The 21,150-nt window shown below is 53.3% G+C and overlaps 2 protein-coding genes across 2 annotated transcripts; one reads left to right on the top strand and one right to left on the bottom strand.

The window, feature by feature from the left end:
* Window positions 1-15,555: 15,555 nt before the first annotated feature.
* On the bottom strand, window positions 15,556-18,037 carry SPBR_06667 (pre-mRNA-splicing factor CDC5/CEF1; the record flags this gene model as incomplete). Its single annotated transcript, XM_040764923.1, has 2 exons — window positions 15,556-15,888; window positions 15,962-18,037. 2 exons carry the CDS (start codon window positions 18,035-18,037, stop codon window positions 15,556-15,558), a joined length of 2,409 nt encoding a protein of 802 aa, XP_040616902.1.
* A 662-nt stretch (window positions 18,038-18,699) lies between these two features.
* On the top strand, window positions 18,700-21,015 carry SPBR_06721 (histone-lysine n-methyltransferase; the record flags this gene model as incomplete). The annotated part of the gene is made up of 2 exons (XM_040764977.1): window positions 18,700-19,424; window positions 19,509-21,015. The coding sequence occupies 2 exons, from the start codon at window positions 18,700-18,702 to the stop codon at window positions 21,013-21,015; spliced, it is 2,232 nt and encodes a 743-aa protein (XP_040616901.1).
* Window positions 21,016-21,150: the final 135 nt, after the last annotated feature.

Here is a 21,150-nt window from a genome sequence, read left to right as displayed (position 1 = left end):
AGAAGCGAAGGAGAATAATAGATAAAGGCAGGGTATAGTAGGGTAACAGCGAGAAGAGAATAAAGAATAAAAGAATAAAGAGTCGAGAAGAAACAAGGTGAACCAGATAATGACAAAGTACAGAACGAATAAGAAGAGGATAGGAATAAATAAGGCCAAGAAAATGAAAATAAAAAATAAAAAATAAAAATAAAAGAAACAGTCGAACAAAGTCGACAGGGGTGGGTGATCAGTAGCTGGGGTGCAACAAAGTGAAGCTTTGAGGCGCGGGAAGGAGAAGGTCGACGTCGAGCAAGGGGGTCCGCGGTATCATCTATCGGAAGAAGGGTGGCCTTGCAATATCGGATGTCTGTGTTTGTCGAACCTGTTTATTTGACGGTTTTACTTGGAGTTCTATCAAGTAGAAGGTGTTGTCCTTGTTCTTTAGATCGTCGTGCAGTAGACACGATCAGGTGCTGCTTCTCAGATTCGTTTGTGATTCGTTTGTGCGTCGTCTAGTCCGTCTTCCTTTTGACTCTGTATCTTTCGACTGTGCTTGCGTTATTCGTCTCCGTGATAGATTGTGTGATTGTTGTTTTGTCGTCGTGCCTTGACGACCAGATGCGTCTCGGCAAGCTTCTGGTGTCGTATTTTGTCGTTGTCGTCCGTCCTCACAATTTTGGCAATTTGTCGTACTCGTCTGCCGGGAACTGTGCTTTCGGGTCGCTTCCTCCTCACGACCCTAGACCAGTATCCGAAATGTCGTGGCCAGGCCGCCTCCTCTCACGCGCGACGCCAACTTCTCGTCGTTCATACACGACCATATGCACGCTCGTTCGTCACGCAGCCTTGGCAGCGGAGGCGGGCAAGCGGGAGGAGGTTGTATATGACAAGGCACATAGTGGGGTGGGAGGGGGTGAACTGAGCAGCGAGAGTGGCAAGAAAAGAAATAGAGTGCTCTGGTGGGCACTCGAAGGCGTCGTATAGAAGTGGTCGCGTAAAGTAGATGAGTAGATGCGTTAGATGAAAATATGCGCCTGTTTGGCCAGGCCAAGAAGAGAGTCTACCAATCCCGACCGATCAATGGACAGCCTGGGCGGTACTTGGACGGACCGAGCAGCAGGTTGTCGCGTGTGGAAGAGAAGGGCGACAGATGCGGATGAGATGAGATGCTGGTTGACGGCGGAGAGAAAGAGAAACAAGGGCGACCCAAGAGAGGAAACGGGCGTGGACGAGCTACCAGAGTCAGAATAACTAGAATGAACCAGAAATAGAATTGAATGGCATGTGCATGAATGCGGTGCTGGCCGAGCCAGAGACCAGCATGAACCGAAGCCCAAACAGACGGAGGGCGCGCCCGAGAGGTGAAGAGTGGGCGAGACCGTGGAGGACAAAACGAGGACGGAAGAGAGAAGACTGTCGAGAAGGAGGATCGCCGCGGGTGGTGACGAGTGGGCGAGGCGGCACAGAGAAAATGCACGTTGCAGAAAAACGGAGGGGAAGGTGCGAATGAGGTAAAAAATAAACACAGATGGAGGAAAGGTGGAGGAAAGAGGGGAGCGTGTGCAGGAGCAGTGGGAGAGGGAAGGGGCAATAGACAAACAGTCTAATTCGTACAAGAGTAATACTTGGAGAGTAGGCAGTACGGAGAAGACGAAAAGAAAAACTAACAAAAAGAGAAGGGCCCCCCGGATGTGGAGGTGTTAGAATGGGGAAGCTACGATGGAGAGGGTCTGTCGTCAGAAGAGAAAGAACGTGACAGAGGCTGCCTTCCTAAACGATCAACTGTTCCTTCCCTCTCGGTGTCTCTCTGCCTCCTGCCCGATCCAGACCTGTCAAGTCACGATACATGTTCTTGGCGCATTTCTTCACCAGGTGGACTCCGTAATTGCTGCGTCGAGTAAGGAGAATCACAGCATGCGATGGCAGTTACAAGACCTCTGGGGAGCGGCGACGGTTCGCCTGTCATGCGTCCTTTTGCCTCTGGAGCCATTGCACACTTGTGCCTTCTTTTTTTGCATGTCTGCTGGGCCCTGCGTGTGAAGAGAACAGCAGGGGAAATGCGATTGGAGGTGGTGGAGACTGCAAGTGCAGGAAAATGTGGAGGGGGGCGTGTCATTTTGAAAAAAAGTAGGTGGTTGCGGGTTGCGCACTGTGTGGACTGTGCAGTGTTGGCGAAACGGTGCGCTGCACTGGCTTTGGGAAGAGAAAACACAAATCTATGGTGCTAAATTAGAGTGTTGCCGGGTCCAACAAACGGGAGCAAATAAATGATCACAGGTGTGCGGAGTACGACATACTGCGTATGAAAAAAAGCCATTCAGATTGGGAGCGGAAGGGAGGCTGCGAAGTGCCAAATGGACCAACGGATGCGAGGCGCAGAGGGGGCGAGAAAATCAGATACTCCCCACAACTGCCACAGCTGTCACAATGTAGCAGGGAGGCACAAAAAAGGTACGGGCCTCGTTCAACTGGTCGACGGTCTTGGCGTGCCTGCATGCACTCATACCGACGGGCTTCTTGCACTGCGCTATATTGCTGTACCAAAGAATCGAAACTGGTCTCGAGTCTTACGATGTGTGGAGGGCAATATCAAAACGCTATCGCATTGATATTGGAGGCAAAGGGAGGCCGCGAGGCGCGAGCATCAAGAGAAGCAGGAGGAGAGGGAAGCTCGGAAGATAATATTGGACAAATAATTATAGTGTTAACAGACAGCATAACACTACAAGTGTCGCCGATCATATGACAAGTGGCCACACCGAGTTGGTGAGGAGAAGGAGAAAATGAAAGAAAAAGCATGAGAAACTTGAATTAACTATCTGCATATCACTCGGAGGAGTGTGGATGGGTCCCATGCGTGAGATTGTTGGCTAGGACAGACAAAGTCACATTGACCTGGGGCGAAATGATAGAATCCCGTAGATCACGAAATGAACAGAAACGAAGAAAATAAAGTGCGATCTGTTAGCACGACATAGAGCAAAGAGGTCTATGAAAATGTGCATATCTACGTCTACAAAGAACAGAGAATACGACGGCCACGGACATGGGCGAAGCGAAAAGAACCACCCCTGTCAATATCAACAAACGTGGCGACCTTGTTCTGGGTGGTGAGATGCCCCCGGAGGAGAGAACGTGGAAGGAGGGCTGGTGTGTATCAAGAACATAAAAACACGCGTTTAATTAACAGTTAATAACAAAAGCCTTCAGAGAAAGGCACCGGTCTGAGATTGATGGTCGGAAATAAATAGAAGATAGACGGAATAAACAGAGCAAAGAAAATAAAGATGTCGTGCGGAGGATTCATTGAAGGGCACGAGGGAGAACGGAGATACTCATTCTCGACTGTGCCTAGACCCTGCTCTTCGTTTATGTTGTCTATGCCCTTATTGCAGATACAGAAACACGGAGATATAGGCCACTCTCTTGCAATATGATGTGCAAGTGTACGAATGATAAACGAGATGCAACACAATGGGCACAGAACACATAATTGGGCAAACAAACAATAGAAGGGGACGTTGTCCAGGATGACCTGACAAAACCAATTCGGCTCACCTGACAACGCCATTTTGTCTATTGGGAAGGGACAAGACGAGCCAGACTGCTATCGGAGTTGTCTGACGTTTCCTGTCGACAATAGGGAGAAGAAGCGAGAGAGAGAGAAAGAAGAAAAAAAAACGGGACAGACACAACACGTCTGGTTATCATGGAGGGTTGGAGTAAAGAGGGTCATGCGTGAACGATCGTCGCCACTTTTGAAACTCCCCCGGATTTCTCGTCCTGTCTCTCGGATCCGTGTTGAGCCCTTTTCGGTGTCGCAGGTGTACGTACTTATTTCGCCCAGTGGCCAAGTGTTGGCTTAGGGTTGCATTCTGCAGCACATGTGCATCCTTCTGCCATTTCCTGTCTCTTTTTACCCACAACTGAGTGTGTACGAAATACAGGAGGAGCTTATTCAGTCTGGAATTGATATGCTTGTTTCCCACTCTGTACTTTCATTTCCCCAGCCATGCATGTATTCAAGTGGAGCGTGCTGTGCGGAGAACGAGTAAGTCGGGCAGAAAAAAAGGAATTATGACACAACATACAACCTTGCCATGCGTCCTAATTACTGACCAAAAGATGGCTCGAAACCTTCGCAGTAGGGAGTGTTCGCAAGCAGAACGGTCAACCTCACGGTTTTGGCCAGGCAAAAAAAATGAGCAATGAAGAAAGGGCAAAAACACTCAACACAAACAAACTTCACACCATTAAAAGACGCAAATAATGGCCGAGAAAGGGGCGGAGAGTCAGCAGCACGGTGTACTCCATACACAGGGTAAGAGGGCAAGGGCCTGGCCAGGGTATGAGAGGCCACTATCAAGCCGCTGAACGCAGCGCAAACTAGGCGGTGATGGTTTGTTGAAACGAAACATTGGCAGTCAAAAAAGGCGGCAAAGAAAGCTCCGAAAACCAGAATCCCAAAGAAGGCCAATACAAACGGGGAGGGCCGTTCATATCGAACATGATGCTATGAGCGGAAGTGGCTGGTGGGAGGGAGCAACAGCAGACAAAGGTGCCAAGACATAAATAAACATGAAATGGAGGGCTGGTCGTGTAAGAGGGAGGGGGAGGGGGTTAGGATTGAAAAATGAGAGTATATCACGGAGCGTATGAAGACGTGAATAAAAATTACAAAATAAAATGAAAGTCCCAGACAGAGAGTGGGCTGCCGTTCTTGAGGACTACAGGTCACAGACTATCGCCATGGCCATCAGACAACTCCCGAGCAACCCAGATGCCCTGTTCTTGGAACACAGGCGGCCGATGCTGGGACGTCGTTTGTTGATAGTGCACGCAGCAGCAGCAATATAGACGAGCATGTCTTTCTTTATTTCGTGTCTTACATTATAAACGCATTTCATGCCTGTCCGTTTTTGTTTTCCTTTTTTGTTCTTCTTTTTTTCAGAGCACTTTGACTGCCGCTACTACGGGCATCGGAGAGATGAATCCTTGTCTAGTTTACAAGCGTCGGTAGATCAATGAGATCGAGCCCGCTACAGTTTTTTTGTTCTTTGGCGGCAGCTTCTGGCCCTTATACTTCTCCGGCTAATGCAACATAAAGTAGAGAATGGAATGGGTATGTTCCAGTGATTTATCGACCGTTGCAAAGTCTATTTGTTGCTCTGTGTTTCGTACACAGAGCCTCTTCACATATCGTCAGGCCACAGGTGCTCAACGCAGTAAATAGCGCTGGTACGTCGAAGCGTCCCTCCTTCACAGTGCGGACTGATCATGGCACCTTGAAATAGCGATTTTTGAAGTACCGAGCCCCATACCGCTCCACTAGCCCCTTCTCTTGTCATATTTCGCTTCGTTTTCTCCAACCACCCCCGCTGGAGACGGTGGATTAGTGCCTTTCGTGCCAATCTATTCGCACACAACAATGTGACGGTAGCCGGACCGAAACTCCCCCCCACTAACACGTTTACTCACAAAGAGAAGGCGCGCTTGGCCAGCAAGGACGAGCCCCGTTTGGGAAGGAGGGACCCATCACACTATGCCTCGCTGACGGATAAATTGCAGCCCACAACGTCGGGAAAGAGCAAAGAAGGGGCGAAAGCGAAGCCAACATACGGCAGAGAGTAAAGGGAAAGAGCAGATCGTGACATGACGAACACAGGGAGGCGCGACCTGGCCGGCGGTAAATTTCGAGGTCAGCTCACCGATGCTGCCAACTTCATCGCAGTTGTCAACGCGCCCCTGTGGGAGAGCACTCCCTTTTTCCAGAAATTCCGTGTGGTGCATGCATGTCGTACACTCCCTGCTCGTCGATACGTATGCGCTCGTCAATCCGCACGACCGCTGCCGCCTGGAGCAGCTCGCTTGAGCAGTGCCGTTTGCAAGAGCCGGCTGACCCAGAGAACCTTTTTTTGTTGTGCATAGTCGGTGCACGACGCACACGTTCAACATACACATAATCAGTGCTCCGTACTTACATGTTGTCTTCAAAAAAAAAATACAAGACGACGGCGGAAATGACGTTCGGGAGTGGCTCCGAGACAGATGACGCATCTTTTCCTGTAAGCTCGTTGGCTAGTTCGGCCTTTTTGCGGCGCCTACCCTTCCCCTCCCTCAGCAAAAGTTGCAGGAGTCCATTCACGAGCCTTGTTTCTGCCACCAAAGGTTGGGTTTGGGGATGGGGTGGTCTTGGCCTTGGCCAGACCGGGCCTAGGGCCCTGGAACCCTGCAAGCCACAGACCCTCGGCTTGCGACACCAGCGCCTCTCCACGTGGCAAACGGTAAGCTGTCTCATTGTACGGAGTACGTCGTACGAAGTGCTACATCGTGATTCTATGCTCAGCATGCCAGGGACAGAGCAAACGATGTCAACAGAGGTACCCCGTACGGAGTTTGTTTTCATCACGACAACCCGTTTGTTGAAACATCGCCTCGACAACAACTGTTGAGAACAGACGTTTGCCTCCTCTTTTGTCTATTCGGGACAAAATCTGCGTCGCAATATCGAGAGACGAATACTGGCGATATTGTGTTTTGACAGAGTAGACTTGAGGGACATGAAAACACCGCACGGACTGCGTCGCACTCGGTACACAATATTTTACAAACAGACAGCGCACAGTAAGTACAATGAACCTAGCGTTCACGCGTCCTGTTTCGTGGGCAGTCGTCGGTAATCTACAATCTATTCTTGCATTCGTCGTTTGTTTCATACAAAAAAAGTCGGCAAGTCGAAGGCAGCGAAGCGTGAGAAAAAGGTCGGCAATGGGCCCGTCTTTCCTAAAATGTGATGGGTGTTGGGCGTTGGGTTGTGGTTCGATGCACAATGAATTACGACGTAGGAGTACGACATACATTTATGAGGCATTTGCTGCATTCACATCACATTGCTGTTGCCTCTTATGGCATATACCACATTACGACTGGAACGAATATATGTTGTATGAGGAAGAAATTAGCACCAGATGACTTGTATTTGTGCTGGGGGGGCTTTTTTTTCTTTTTCTTTTTGGCTCGACTTAACTTGCTAGACACAGACAGATGCAGAGAGGCAGTGAGGTCATTTGCCATTTTTCTGCCGTTTAGAGTTTCATTGTATTGCTACTAAAAGGCAGCCTTGGACCTGGCCGATGTGACATCCCGAACGGACTAACAAGTGCCACGCGATCTTAGCGGTAGGAAAAAGGAACAGAGAAGGAAGTTTCAACAAAAAAAAAAAAAAAAAAAAGAAAAAAAAAGAAAAAAGAAAAGAAAGAAAAAGAAAAGAAAAGAAAAGAAAAAGAAGAAAGAAACAAAAAGAAACTGTTTGGGCCGCCCGAAACGGCCTGCTTCTGGGCGACATGTGTACCTGCAGGCGTGTGGCGTCCTGCACAGACATTGCGAACAAAACACCTGCTGAACAGTTGACATTGTCATTCGTCTCTGCTTGACAGGAACAAGGAATCAATGACCCGTTTTGTTGGCCAAAGCGCCTCCAACCCGGTCTCAGTCCATCCGTTGTAAACGAACGCCGGCACGCGAGGAGGAGTAACAAGGCGAGGGATGAGAGACGCAATACGTGAAAAAGATGCACCAACAATTGGGACGCAATCTATCTCGAACATTTTAAGGAGGGGCGTGAAAACATGGACTGAGTCTCAACGTCAGAATTGGACGCGTTTACACAGCAAAACGATAATATTAATAAAATACAATACAAGGACAGGAACTTTCAGTGTTTAGTCGCGCTCGGACTCTGTGGTCAGTGTATTGATTGAGAGAAGGCAAAGTAAGCAATCCAAAACAAACGGGGATTCGGAGCAGCGCGAATATAATATCATCTACGAAATACAACAGACTGTCACAGTTTTCTAGAGTGCCAACATCCTCTTGCATGTTCTTTTCATCAAGAGTGTCCAACTCACCTTCAAACTACCTCCGTACAGAGGATGCCACTTTTGATAGCCAAGCAACCAAATGCCAGCCATCCACGTGCCGGTTAAATCAAAATGACACATGAGGATACAAAAAAGTGGGGGATGACTAGCACCCCGAAAAAAGAAGAAAAAATATAACTCTAAAATTGTGTTGTATGGAAGGCAATGCCGGTGGTGGAGGATCAAGAAGAGGAAACAGAAAGGGAGATGAAAAAGGTGTGGGTGCTACTATTTGTGGGCTCCCTGTCCTCACTCCGTCGTCCGTCTGCCATCCTCTCGATCTCGGGCTTGTGGGCTGTCCGAACCAAAGACAAGAAAGATGCAGAGGAACGTAAAATATATTACCTATAATGGGCATGAACTAAGGCAGAGTCTGGGCTCTGGCGACGGGATCCTGACTGCCAATCGCTGGAGACAAGGACGGTGCACGACGTGAGCAGGAACCGTGAGAAGTCATGTATACATGTAGACGACGAAAATATGTAGCAGCAAGAACCACAGCGATGAAAAAGGGTACTGGAGTGAAATGGTCTGTGAACTCGAGCCAAGCACCCCCGGACACAATACAATACGGCCTACGTGCGGAAGAACTGCACGTAAGCATTGGCTGCTAAAAACCGTCTTGGTACGCCTTCCTCTTTGCGGCGCAGTGGAGGCACGACGTACAGTTTTGTGCCGCAGAATGCAACGACAACAGAACAGACTGCAACGGCGTGCAACGGAAAGACCCGTTCTAGGGCGCTCAGACGAAGGAACTAAGACACCCATCGCCATCGTCATCGCCGTCGCCGGCATTCACGCAAGTACGGTCCCGAAGGTGATTCTTTTGGTTGGGTTGCTCTGTCTCTGTGAGACAATGAAAAAAGAGCAAGCTTCTAGAATCTTTCCTTGTATGTGTGCTTTTCTGCTTCCGTGAAATTCTTTCCAACGCGGTAATTGCACAGGAGGCGGACATAATAAATGCTTGTAAAGGAGGACAGGGGAATGCTAAAAGGGAAATGAAGGAAAGGGCGGCCGTTGCGAGAACCATAGTTGACTATCCATGGCTGTGCGGCACGTGTGTATCGCCAGCCAAGGACGAATCAGATCCTGGGCTGCGAGGGCGAGAAAACGATGGGGGACGGACGAAAGGTTCTGGTGCAGGTCTGGTGCTCGATCGCGGCCGATCGATCAGGCTTGTTGGCTTGAGGTGGTGGACGATTTGTTGGCCGGCGGTCATGCCATCGGCTCGGTACCGAGCGAGACTTCTGTCCTGTCTGTTGGCTGCCTAGGACAGCGTGACAAGCTGGTATGCGGCTTGGGCCAGCCCTGCCAGGGCCGATTACCAGATGAAGCCCAGCCTTGTTGGCCCTGTTGGACAGCCGGCCGTGAATGTTGTAATGTGTCTTTGTGTATCTTGTTTCTCATTTTGTCGGCGTCAATTCCGTAGTTTCCGAACGATTGTAAGCAAGCAAAACGATGAATTGCAGAGGTGGCTCTTAGAACGCTATGAAAGTATGAAGACACGAAACAGTTGCATAAGTCGTATTTCGCTGCACAATGCACCCAAACGCTACTCAATTTCCCAGTAAACTCCTTCCACGACCCTTCATGACTACCAATCAAGTCAAATGGCCACTTGCAGACGAGCATCATCCGGGCAGGGATTGCCCATGTTGAGAATCGTTGACGCGGTCGCCTCACAGACAGCCGTCCTCGTCATCTTCCTTCCGTTCCTTCTTTTCTCCCTTCCTATTCTATAGCGCACAACTGGCCCTCGTCTGTATATTGTTTGGGTCCCTACACCGACACAGAATCTTTCCACGAAACTGTCATGCCTCTTGCTACCCTGTTCGTTGTTCACCTGACTTTTTTTTTCAGGCCGTTCATCCCAGGTCTTCACCGCTGTCTCTGTGTTCTCCGGGTCATCTTGCCACCATGCCTCAACCGTGCCGTCTTGACTGGCTTGAGCTTCACCATGTTCCCTGTTATTTTTGCTTTTTACTCCCTAGCGGCTTTCAATGTCACTTGTCCTTGTAGATACCCAACCGGTCGGTGCCATGGCCGTGCCAACAGTCGGTTATGCCGATGTCAACGGAGATTCTGTATGCCGCCCAGCCTTGTGCTGCTTTTCTAGAACCTCGGGACGTCTTTTTTTTTCAGTTCATTTTCCATTCAGTTTTATAGTTATATTTTCTACCTAAGTTTTTCATTTTCAATATTACAGCACTCGTCACAATTCACGAATACATGAGGCAGGCTCACCGATTTGTGCTTCTCTATTCTTACTCACTTCCCCACACTTGCAAACCGCAAGACGAGCAGTTTGGCTCTTTATCACGTCACATCGATTTGGTCTCTAGTCTCTTCGCCATTTCTTTAATTTCACTAGTTTCTATCCTATTTTGTTTGCATTTTGCCCCAAACATGGCGACAGCACGCCCATCAAATACTCTGACACGCCCCGTGTTTTAGCAACTATGTGCTTCCCGCCTCTCGCCTCCTGGCGAACCACTCCAGCCGGTTGTCTGTTTTTTTGCGTGTTTTCTATTGTACGTCGTGCCGGTCCCCCAGGCGCTTCCCCCAGAACACGTAATAGGGACGATCCCGGCATCCCAGTCGCAACTCCTCCACAGAAGCAAACAGACGTGACCAGACACAGGCAAAGACCAAGAAGAACCAAAAAACTGAAGGGCACGTGGGGGATGTATGTCAGACCAGTAGGGTCTATAGGTGGTCTTTGTCATCTGCGATCGCTGGTCGTGCCTTGATCTTGCCTGTTCGTTGTTCCCCTGTCTGCGGATCAAACTCATTGCGTGACCTGTGCCAAGCCGGCTCGGTTTGCGTTTTCTGTGTAAGAACGTAAGAACTCTTTTTGGCAAGTCGTGTTGTGAACGTCTAGACCTGTGGCCAAGCGGTATGTCGAATCTCCAGGACGAGACAAGGGAGAACGAGAAAAGACCAAAAAAAAAAAAAAAAACACGAAGAAATTATGACTGGACTTACTGTGTACTTTTTTTTTGTTTACTTCCATTTACTCTCGCGCTCTGCGAGTTCTCACGTGTACGGCAATCTCAATACTGTAGCACGCTTTCAAGCTTTCAAATAATGAAATGGCGACCGCCATGTCTGCGCAGATGGCGGCGACTGCTCCCCCAATTATCCGTGTTTAGACTAACAACCCCTCAGAGGTTTCATCGCCCACAGGTCTCGCGGACGCAGAGTTCACATGATTGATGCAACGCGGGCGGCATTCAAAAAGCATGATCGACGCCATCCTGGAACGACTGCGTTTTCCCGTCGTCTGCATTGTGTATTGCCACGTCACGTCTGTTGCTGCTTGCGGAGTGTTTTCTCCCCCTTGTCAACATCCCCCACTAATGACTGTCTGGCATAACTGTAACTGTCGCCGACCCCGTACAGAGTACGAACGCCTGGCCCGAACAAGAATCGGGACCAAAGAGATATCTCCATTTGGACGTCGTGGAGGCTCTGGAAGGGACAGGGGTTGTCGCTCTATCCGGGGAGGCCCTGTCTTTGATCCTCCATTTTACTATTCGTCTTTTTCCTTGTCTTCTCGCTCACTTGTGGTTCGTTGGATCGTTGCGGTTCGGGTATCAACAGTACCGATCCGATCGGACAGCTTTGTTTCCCTCGTTGCTCGCAAATGTGTCTATGCTTTGTGCTGCTCCTTGCTTTTGTGCACGGAGACATATGTGCACGTTTGGATGCTAGACCAGGGCATCGCTTTGATGGAGAAAATGATAAACGTTGAAAGACAGAATCAATCGATTGAGGAAGAAGGCATGGCATAAAACTAATGGATTAAGCTTAATACCTAAATAGGAAGCCGAGCATGGGAGAAAGAAAGCAGCTAAGCAATATCAAGGGGAGGTCGTTTTGGCACTTTCTAAAGTTTATTTTTCTTCCTCGTCCTCGTCCGAGTGCTGTTTTTCATTTTTCTTGCTCAATGCTACCGTTCTTCTCAATCTTCCGCCCCCAGACTCTGCCGCTTGATGCTACAGTGCCATTTGCTACCCGTCAACCACACTTTCAAGTCTGGCCATTCCATGTTCTACACTCTTGATAGTGCTCTCAGACACCACTCTCTCTTTCTCAAAGCTCGGCTCCTCATCTTTTCCACACTCGTCGACCTCGGGGGTCGCCGTGTCTCTGCTTCTGACTAACGAATCTCATCTCATGATTTTCGTTCCATCCTTCCCACCTTCGCTTGAGTTTTGCGTCCCATGGTGGCTATCGACTGCTTTTTGCCTCGCTTCGATTAGCCGATACCATAGTTTTGTTTCTTGTGTTTCCTGTTCCATTGTTTTTATCCTCACGTTCTGTCATGTGCCCAAGAGACAAGGGTTTGACATGGGCGGCTGCTAAAGTTGCTGGTCATCACAATGTGGACTGACCCATGGATGTGCACCGGCAGTCACCTCCTTCACTTGTCTCGTCTTATCTTTTCTTCCCCATTTCTCCCCCATACCTCCCCATCCATCTCCATTCCTCCACACTTGCATGCCGTCTGAGACGAGGTGCCGAACCGTGGTTGGCGATTTTTGGATGCGTTCTTTGCAAGAATGGCCAGACCTACTCTCCTCGTGTTTGTGAACCCTTTGCGTTTTCGTGCAGTCCTGACGAATAATTAGTGGCGTTTCCTCTTTGCTTCTTGTCCGTGCTTTTTCATTGCAGCTAGACACCAAAATAACCTCTGACTTGAAATGCGTTGAGTTGGTTGATGCTATTTCTATGTCTCTTGGTTGTCCTGTGTGTCTTTCTTCCTCCCCGTTCCAGCATCGTTCCATCCCGTCTCTGTCCTGCATCACATCGCATCACACCTACGTGATGTTCCTTGCATGTTCATGGGCTCAACCCCCCGCCTCCTTGTCTCGGTCCCTGAACCTTGCCATCGTATGCCATCCATCCATCCCTACACCCTCACTCCCAGCGGAGCATCGCACAGACGGATTCTGGAAGCTTTCTCTTTCCGCATCTGGCTTGTTTGATCACAGACAGTCGCCCTTCTGCTTGTCTACCGTCGTGTGGAGTCTTTGTATGACCGTCACTGCACGCATCACTCCATCCAAATTGTGTTCCGGCACTCTCGACAGACCTCGTCCTTGCAAACTGTAACCTCGGCGTCCATCAACGTAGCTGTCATCGAACCGGCCCGCCGTGACCTGCGTCAACCCCTTAATCCCGGTACCCTGCGTTCCGTATTTGCTGTTGTATTTTCCGTCCTTCGTCACCGTGCATTCTGCATCGTCTGTTCGCCAGTCCGGTCACGCTTCTTGCTCAGGGTGCTTTTGCATCGGGCCCTGTCCTTGCGAGCATCCGGTTTCTCCGTGCACATATGCATGCCTCTGCAGTTGCATTTCCCACAATCGCAACGGGAAGGCAAGCTGCTTCTGGTACCGTCCTGGCGAATGGGACTGGCTTGCCGCTTTCTGCTGCCGAGGTAATTGCCATGGCACGGAAACTCTAAATTCCTGCCTCACAGGCACTCTCAGAGCATAAAGAATGCAGCAGAGGCGATCTTGCTACCCGGACCAGTGGCTGCTTTGTTACTGCTTCAAACTAGATGGGACAGACCACCATTTGTTCTTGTCATCGTCGCACACCCCTCCTCCATCTCACCAACAATTGTCAAGCACTGTGTAGTACTCATCCCCAAGGAAGCCAACCTTGGGTTGGGACAGAAAACAAGGGGCAAGGAAAACTTCTAGAAGAGAACTAGGGATGCGTCGTATCTGGAAGCATTGCGACCAAAGGACGAGAAGAAGGACACGATGAGACTTGTTGAGACGAAGAGACTCTTGGCGAGCACGCTGAGATAATTTGGTATTGTAAAATTTACCACACGTGACAATGTTATTATATGTCATCATGACAACCTAGTATACCAAGACAAGTATGAGAAGTATCATGGCTTTGATATTTTGATATTTTGATATGCTAATGCAGGCGGGTATGTTGGTATCTTAACGTAGATATCGGTTGTTTACCAACCCCCACGCTTCGAGCCTCATATCTACAAGATGTTTTTTCGTTCCTGGCAATCTTCCAATGCAATTAAACTCTACCTGGAAATTCGGCATGTACGTGAACAGGGCATCAGCGTCCTCTCGCAGCAACTTTGCCGACGCGTAAAATATGATGCGAAGAACGTGGCAAAAGAAGTCGAGGCTAATATTGATTCATCTTTTACGGTGACTGACAAGGCAATCCGAGGCATGGCAAAGGGCACAAAATTCATCGTGGATGGACGGTGGTCTATTTCTAACACCCTCTACTTCAGCCAACAATGTTATCCATTTCAGCCAAGTCGGCTCAGGCGCTTGTCTCTATGCTCCTGCCCTATCTCGTGCCTTGTTTTCTCGCCTCTACGGTGCAATGGCATCTCCATCGCCTTCATCCGCCGTTTTTTGCCTCCTTTCGCTTTTCAAACTTTCCGAAATAGCAGCCGCGTTTGCTCCCTTTTCTTGCTCATATTCCACGTATCTCGTAGGATGAAATCAAAAAATAAGAGCCATGGCTGGTTGAAATAGGAAGGAGGCAAAAGGAAGAAAGGGGATGAAAAGGGAAAATAGGTGGCAAAAACAGCCAGGGCACATGGCGTGGGAGAAATCCGTGAGAAGGCATTCATGTCTGCCGTTCTCCGTACATATAAGAACGACATCATGTCCTTGGCCGAGCAAGATGCTCTCAGGTTTCTTTTGATTTCGACCGGATCAGTTTTGGTTACGCATCGGCGACGGACATCACTCCGACAGTCGACGACAAAGAGAAGCTATGAGGATGCATCACGAGACAAGAACGATCAAGGCATCGAGCAAAGGCACGACGACACTCGACCACGTTCGCCACCTATCAACACAACACATAGGATCATAGTCGAATGTGTACCGAGAACAGGGAGAGGGCGCTTGAACAGTCACGGAGCACAAAATAATAAAATACACCGAGAAATAGGCAGCCTCAACGACACCCAGACACTTTCAACACATCATCGGCTGCGAGAAACAAAAACAACGACAAAAAGAACGAATCGACAGCAAGCCACTTTTGGCGTCGAGACAAATCAAGAGCCGACACTAGCAGACCCCGATCGACTCTACAGAGTGTACACGAAAGCTCGGACATTCGCCACGGGCCACATATAGACGATGACGGCAGATGGTCAGAAGGTCATTGACAACACCAATACTGTTTAATCTAAATTGGGGCAAAGGCAGCAATGTCCCCTTTCAACACATCGGACCGATATCCCGCTGACACGAGGCAACTTGATCGAGGCGAAGGCCCTTCCTTGTCTCATATACGACGGACAGAAGCAACAGCCTCCGTCGACAGTCTGTTTCGGCATATCAGGAGACCTACTGTGGCGACAACGCTCGGTATTTGGTCTCAAGTATGTCGCCGATATGAGACACTCCATGCTGTCCAAGCCATCACGAATGCCGTTTCTTGGCCTGTCAGCACCACTGCATCAAAAGAGGTTTGTAGGTAGGTTGTAGAAATGCCACTTGCTATGTGAAAAGTAGAGGGAATGAAACAAAGAAAGGTACCTATTCCCATGAGCCCTTTTTGTAAATCCGTAGACGATGACAAGATACAATTATACAATGCAGGATGCAAACAAAAAAAATCCCGAAAATGGCCAAAGACCTCAATGCCCATTTGTGGCCACCTGCCCACCCAGCGCCAGCAGCTCCTCCCGGTTTGCCTGGTACAGCTCTTGGGCCTCGCGTTCGCGTCGGCTGATGAAGCTCACTTCGTCGCGCAGGCCGGCCAGCCGCCGTTGCAGCGCCTGGTCCTCGGACCGGGCCAGGATCTCAAAGCCGTTGAGCGCCGCCTGGGCCTTGCCGAGCGCACTGTGTGCGTCGGTCATCTTCTTGCGCAGCGTATCGGCGCGGTGCTTGTAGCCGCCGAGATGCACCGTCAGCTTCTTCTCGAGCTTGGCACCCTTCTCGGCCGACGCCAACGTAGCGTCACGGACGGCCTGTAGATAGTTAGCAAAAGTACACCAAACAAATAACAACGGAGTGGGTGCGCGGCATATGGTCGTGGCCTACCTCGAGTGCCGTCTGAAGAGACGCGACCTCGTCTTCGTCGTCGTCGTCGTAGCAGCCGAGGCCGAGCAGCAGCGCCGTCGTGTGGCCGTCGTCGTCCGACGCGGGAACAAGACCGGCCCAGGCCGCGTCGATCGCGTCGCGTGGCGGCGCTTTCTTGGCCTCAAGCAGCACTTGCAGCCGCGCCTCGGCCAGATCGTCGTCACCGATCGTCTCGAGAGACACCGTAGTCGCCGGCCGGGCCGCCGCTTTTGTGAGCGGGAACTTGGCTGCATCGTTGGCGACAAGGAGCGCGGCCTCGTGGGCGACAAGCGCCGCAGCCGGATCCTCGAGACTGGCAGCGCTCGCCAGCAGCGCCGCCAGGTCTACGGACGCTGGCCGTGGCAGGTTGCGCTGCATGACCTGCGTCCGCCGCTTGCGCTCGAGCGCCGCCAGCGCCTCCTGGTGCTCGCGTGCCCGTCGGTCGCGATCTGCAGCGTCCTCTACTTGCTGCTCGGCAGTCCGTGCCGCCCTCTCGTCGTTCTCGTCCGCCTCGTCCGGCAGCTCCAGCTCCCAGTCCGTGTCCTTGGGCTTCGGCAGTGATGCAAGGCCCCGCTGCAGCTGGCCCCGGAGAGCCACTTGGCGCTGGGCCGGTGTCTGTCCGCCATTCATGCCGCTGCCGTCGTTCAACGCAAAGCCGTCGCGCGGCGTGCGCAGCGGTGTCTGGCCTGGCCGCAGCGGAGTCGCGAGCACGCCGCTGCCGCCAGCGCCAGCGCCAGCGCCAGCGCCGTCCCCTGTCCGCAGTGGCGTTGCGAGTGGGTTGGGCGTAGCTACGACCTGCTTGCGCGGTGCAGCCGTCTCGAAGCCCGTCGACCCGGACCCTTCGCGCAGCGGTGTGTTCTCGCCGCCCAGCAGCGACGACTGTGTCTGGGTCAGGGCGCGGATGTTGCGGATCTCGTTGGCGACGCGGTCCTCCTCGGGCGCCGCGCGCGGGGTGCGGATGGGTCCGCCGGTGCCCTGGATGGTCGAGTAGTCCTGCAGCAAGCCGCGCGTGGCCTCATTGTCGCTGGCCTGCGCCAGCTGGTTGGCGCGCTCGCCGATGGCGCCCATCTTGATAATTTCCTCGAGCTCGCCTTCGCTTACTTGTGGCGAGGGAAGGACGAGTGCGCGGCGCTTGCTGCTCTGCTCGGCCTCGCGCAGCCGCTGCTGCTGGCCAGCCTTGATGGCCGCCGCCGACAGACTGTCCTTCTTGTCGCCGTCGTTTTTGCGCTTCTTGCGCCCGGCCTCGTCCGCGTCCGCGTCGCCGCGGTTGCGCTTGTTGGACGCCTGCTGCAGCCGCGGGTCAATGGCCGCGCGCTGGCGCTCGTTGCGCGCAATCTCCTCGCTCGTGTCGTAAAAGCCCGGCGCGAGCGCCTTCTCAAAGGGAATGTCGGCGTTGTAGTCCATCTCTCCCTTGCGCCGCGTCACCACCTTGATGTTGATGCCGGCTGTCTTGAGCTCGCGCCGCTTCTGCAGATTGGCCAGCCGCCGCGACTCCTCCTGTTCCCGCTCACGCGCCTTCCGCTTCGCCTTCTTGCCCTGTGTATTGGCCAGGCGAGCACGCGCCTCACTCAGCATCTCCTTCTCGTCCTCGTCCAGGTCGATTGTGTCCGGCCGTGCCGGTTTGCTTTCCGGATCCGGGTCGACCTCGCCAGGCCGCAGCCGCCGCACGTGGTCGGCCGACGGTGCGGACGCCTCGCCGTCGGCGTCGCCCGTCAGCCCAAACTCGGACGCCTCCCGCTGCTCGGCCTCGTCCAGCAGCCTCTGGTAGCGCTCGAGGCACTGGTTGGCCGTGCGGCCGACAATGGGTGCGATGGTGCGCCACTGAGTGGGCATCAGCTTGGCCAAGTGCAGCAGCTTCTCGTCCTCCTCCTTGCTCCATTCGATCTTGCGAATGCTGGGGTCAAGGTACTCGTTCCAGCGCGCCTTGCACTGCTTGGGCGTCTTGCGCGCCAGCAGCGACGACACGCGCGCCCACTGGTTGAGGCCATACTTGGAGATGGCGGCCTTGAGAACCTCGTCCTCGATGTTTGTCCACACGCCGCCTTTGACGGCAACCATGGTTGCAGCTGTGGATAAAGACTGGTGGTTTGTTGAAAGGGGTGCGACCCGAAGGCGCGCGCAGGGACGGTCGACACAACCCCTCGGCTTTTTTCGTCGGATGAATAAAGACGAGACAAATGCAATTCAATGCAGGTCCGATCGTCTCGAGGTCGGGGATCGGTCGTGGGGTGCGGGGGTTGATGGTGCAGATTAGGTCGATGTTGGTTTTGTTGGCGCAACTGCAGCCAGTGAGGCAAAGAAACGCGACACAGCGCAGGTCGCGACTTTTTTCCTGCTGCAGGCGCTTTGCAGGGCAAGAGCCAGAAAATTCTGGAGCCGCAGGCACGGCACGAGGCTGAAGTGTGGCTTGCGTGCAGCCTAAATGTGCTGGGGTTTCTAATTGGCCAAATCCAGCTAGCGCCACATTTGGCCGATTTTGCAGGCGCTGCCACTCACTGCGACGCCAACTGACACAACCGCCAACAACACAAAGACCGACGCGCCTCTTCAAATAGCTTCAGTGGCCCCAGCACAACAGAGCTGGACCGTCGACGCTGCAACCAACCACACCGCCAGCCCCCCTTGCTTCACGACGGTCTGCATAACCGGTTCGACTGATATCAATCGGAGACGCGCTCGTCTTCAGTCTATTTTGTTCTCCGCTAGCTTATGCCCTCTCAATGGCCGCCGACGCGGAGGTTGCCCCGGACGAAGCGCCGCGAGCAGCGCCGACGGGCGTCAGAGTAACACCCATCCCACCGCCGACGATCCCTTATACGTCCTTTGCCTCGCAAGCTGCCGCGGGGAAATCACCCACGCCGCCCCCTGGCGCGGCCGCATCGCGTTCCTCGGCGTCGCCGGTTCCCGCAGCGCCGCCGAACCCGCCCTCCACGCTGCCGCAGAAGCGCGCCTTGGCCGACGAGGACCACACGCCCGCGGTGCGGTCGCCGCTAAACCCCGAGTCGCGGTCGACGCCCAAGCCGACGGGGCCGGGCGACGATGTGCCGAATGTGGCGGTGCGCGAGAAGCGCGTCAAGAAGGAGTCGCTCAAGAAGCGCGAGTCCAAAGCGGCCGAAGGCGGGCTGTCGCGTGCGACACCTGAGCCCAAACGGAAGGAGACGGCGGGAGGCGGGGGACCCAATGAGTCGACGGTGACGTTTAGCGTAGGCGGTGGCGCTGGCGCTGGCGCTGGCGGAGGGAGCGGGAACGAGACGGCGAGCACGACGACGACCAAGGCAACCGCCTCTGCGAATGCCAACGAGGGCCTGCCGGTGCGCGTACGGCTTGCTGGCCCACTGCGACCCAGCGACTTTGAACCGCCAGCGAGCCCCATCCACCGGGCCCGGCACAGTGTGCAGCTCGCCAGTGGGCAGGAGGTTGAGTTTTTGGAGCTGTTTTCTGAACAGTATGTCGTGTCCCGTTCTCTATCTTCTTTTTGTTCTTGTTTTGACCGAGGTGGCCTCCTTGAAAAATGCTAACGGTTCATTAGACCCATCAACCGACGTGGGTACGTCTACGAGAGCGGCATTGCCGACCCTCGCTTTCCGTCCTCACACTACTTCCGGCAGACGGAGCCCAAGCCGCACTATGCGCACTTTAGCTTCGAAGACGCTCCGCCCAATGTCTTCTTTGACCAGACGGGACTCAACATCCACGGCGACAGCGGCTTCCGCACGGCGCGCGCCAATGTGGCGGCACGACAGGGCCGGTGGTATTGGGAGTGTAAAGTGACGCGTGGTATTTTGAAGGACGGCGACCGGAGCAATGGCAAGCAGAAGGAGACAGACGGCAAAAAGGCCGGTGAACCACCGTCGCACGGCCATGTGCGCGTGGGATGGGCACGGCGCGAGGCGTCGCGCGACGCACCGGTCGGCTACGACGCATATGGCTACGGCATCCGCGACCGCAAAGGCCAAAAGGTGCACATGTCGCGGCCCAAGGAGTTCTTGTCGGTGTCACAGAAGAGCGGCAGTGGAGCAACCAGCGGGAATGGCAGCGGGACGGGGAGTGGAAATGGAAGCACAGACGGCGATGACGACGAGGACATTCGCGAGGGCGACGTCATCGGCCTCGAGATCCAGCTGCCGTCCGAGGCGCTGCACCGCAAGGTGGTGCATGGCACGTACAACCCGGCCGTGGACACGGACGACGACAGCCGGCACGGCTACGATCACGACGACGGGCCCAACATTGTGCGCGACCGCATCCCGTTCCGTTTCCAGACGACCAAGACAGTCTTTGAGAAGTTCGACTACGTGCCCAGCCGCGAGCTCGAGGACCTGGCGAACCCGGCACCCACCCTAAACGGTGCAAGCAACCCGGCGTCGGTACACAACGCAGCCATCAAGAGGCAGCCTCCGGGCGCAGCGGGCGTGCCGGGCGGCGGCGAACCGCCCAACCCCAACCACCCGGTGGTCTGCATGCGCACGCTGCCCGGGTCGCACATCCGCGTGTACAAGAACGGCAAGCTGCGGGGCACGCCCTGGACCAACCTGCTGTCGTTCTTGCCGCCGGCGTCATCGACCAACAGCAAGATCCAAGAGGGCGCGCGTGAGCGGCTCGACGACGGCACGTTAGGGTACTACCCGGCCGTGAGCGTGTTTGGGGGCGGCGCCGTGGAGGTCAACTTTGGCCCGGACTTTTGGTACCCGCCGCCAGGAGAGAATCTCAAGCCCAAGATTGACGGCAGCGGCGGCGGTGAGGACGACGAGGACATTGGCGACGTCACGATGGTCGATACGGGCGACGACGACGGTCTCTCGCGCAAGACGGTGCCGACGGCGCCGCCGCCGCTGACCAAGCTGCGGCCTGTCGCAGAGCGGTACGCGGAGCAGATTGCCGAGGACATTGTGTACGACATTGTCGATGAGGTGTACTTTTGGATGCTGGACGGCGGCGGCGCGGGCGGAGGAGGCGCCGTGGCCGACGCAAGCAGCAGCACGAGGACAGCCCGGGCCGCTCTGGAAGGCGGACGAGACGCGTCGATGGACGAATGATATAAGGGCACAGGCGTTTTATGGCGTGTACAAACACGAGACGAACAAAATATAAAAGCACCGTGAATGATTCAATTGCGTGTATATTACAGTTGCTCTGGTTTCCAACATGAGTCCGCACTCATCCCTCGTGAA

Source organism: Sporothrix brasiliensis (genome assembly GCF_000820605.1).
Source record: "Sporothrix brasiliensis 5110 chromosome Unknown Cont20, whole genome shotgun sequence".
Taxonomy (NCBI): Eukaryota; Fungi; Ascomycota; class Sordariomycetes; order Ophiostomatales; family Ophiostomataceae; genus Sporothrix; species Sporothrix brasiliensis.
Note: the sequence above shows the minus strand (reverse complement) of the source record. Positions and strands in the feature narration are given on the sequence as shown.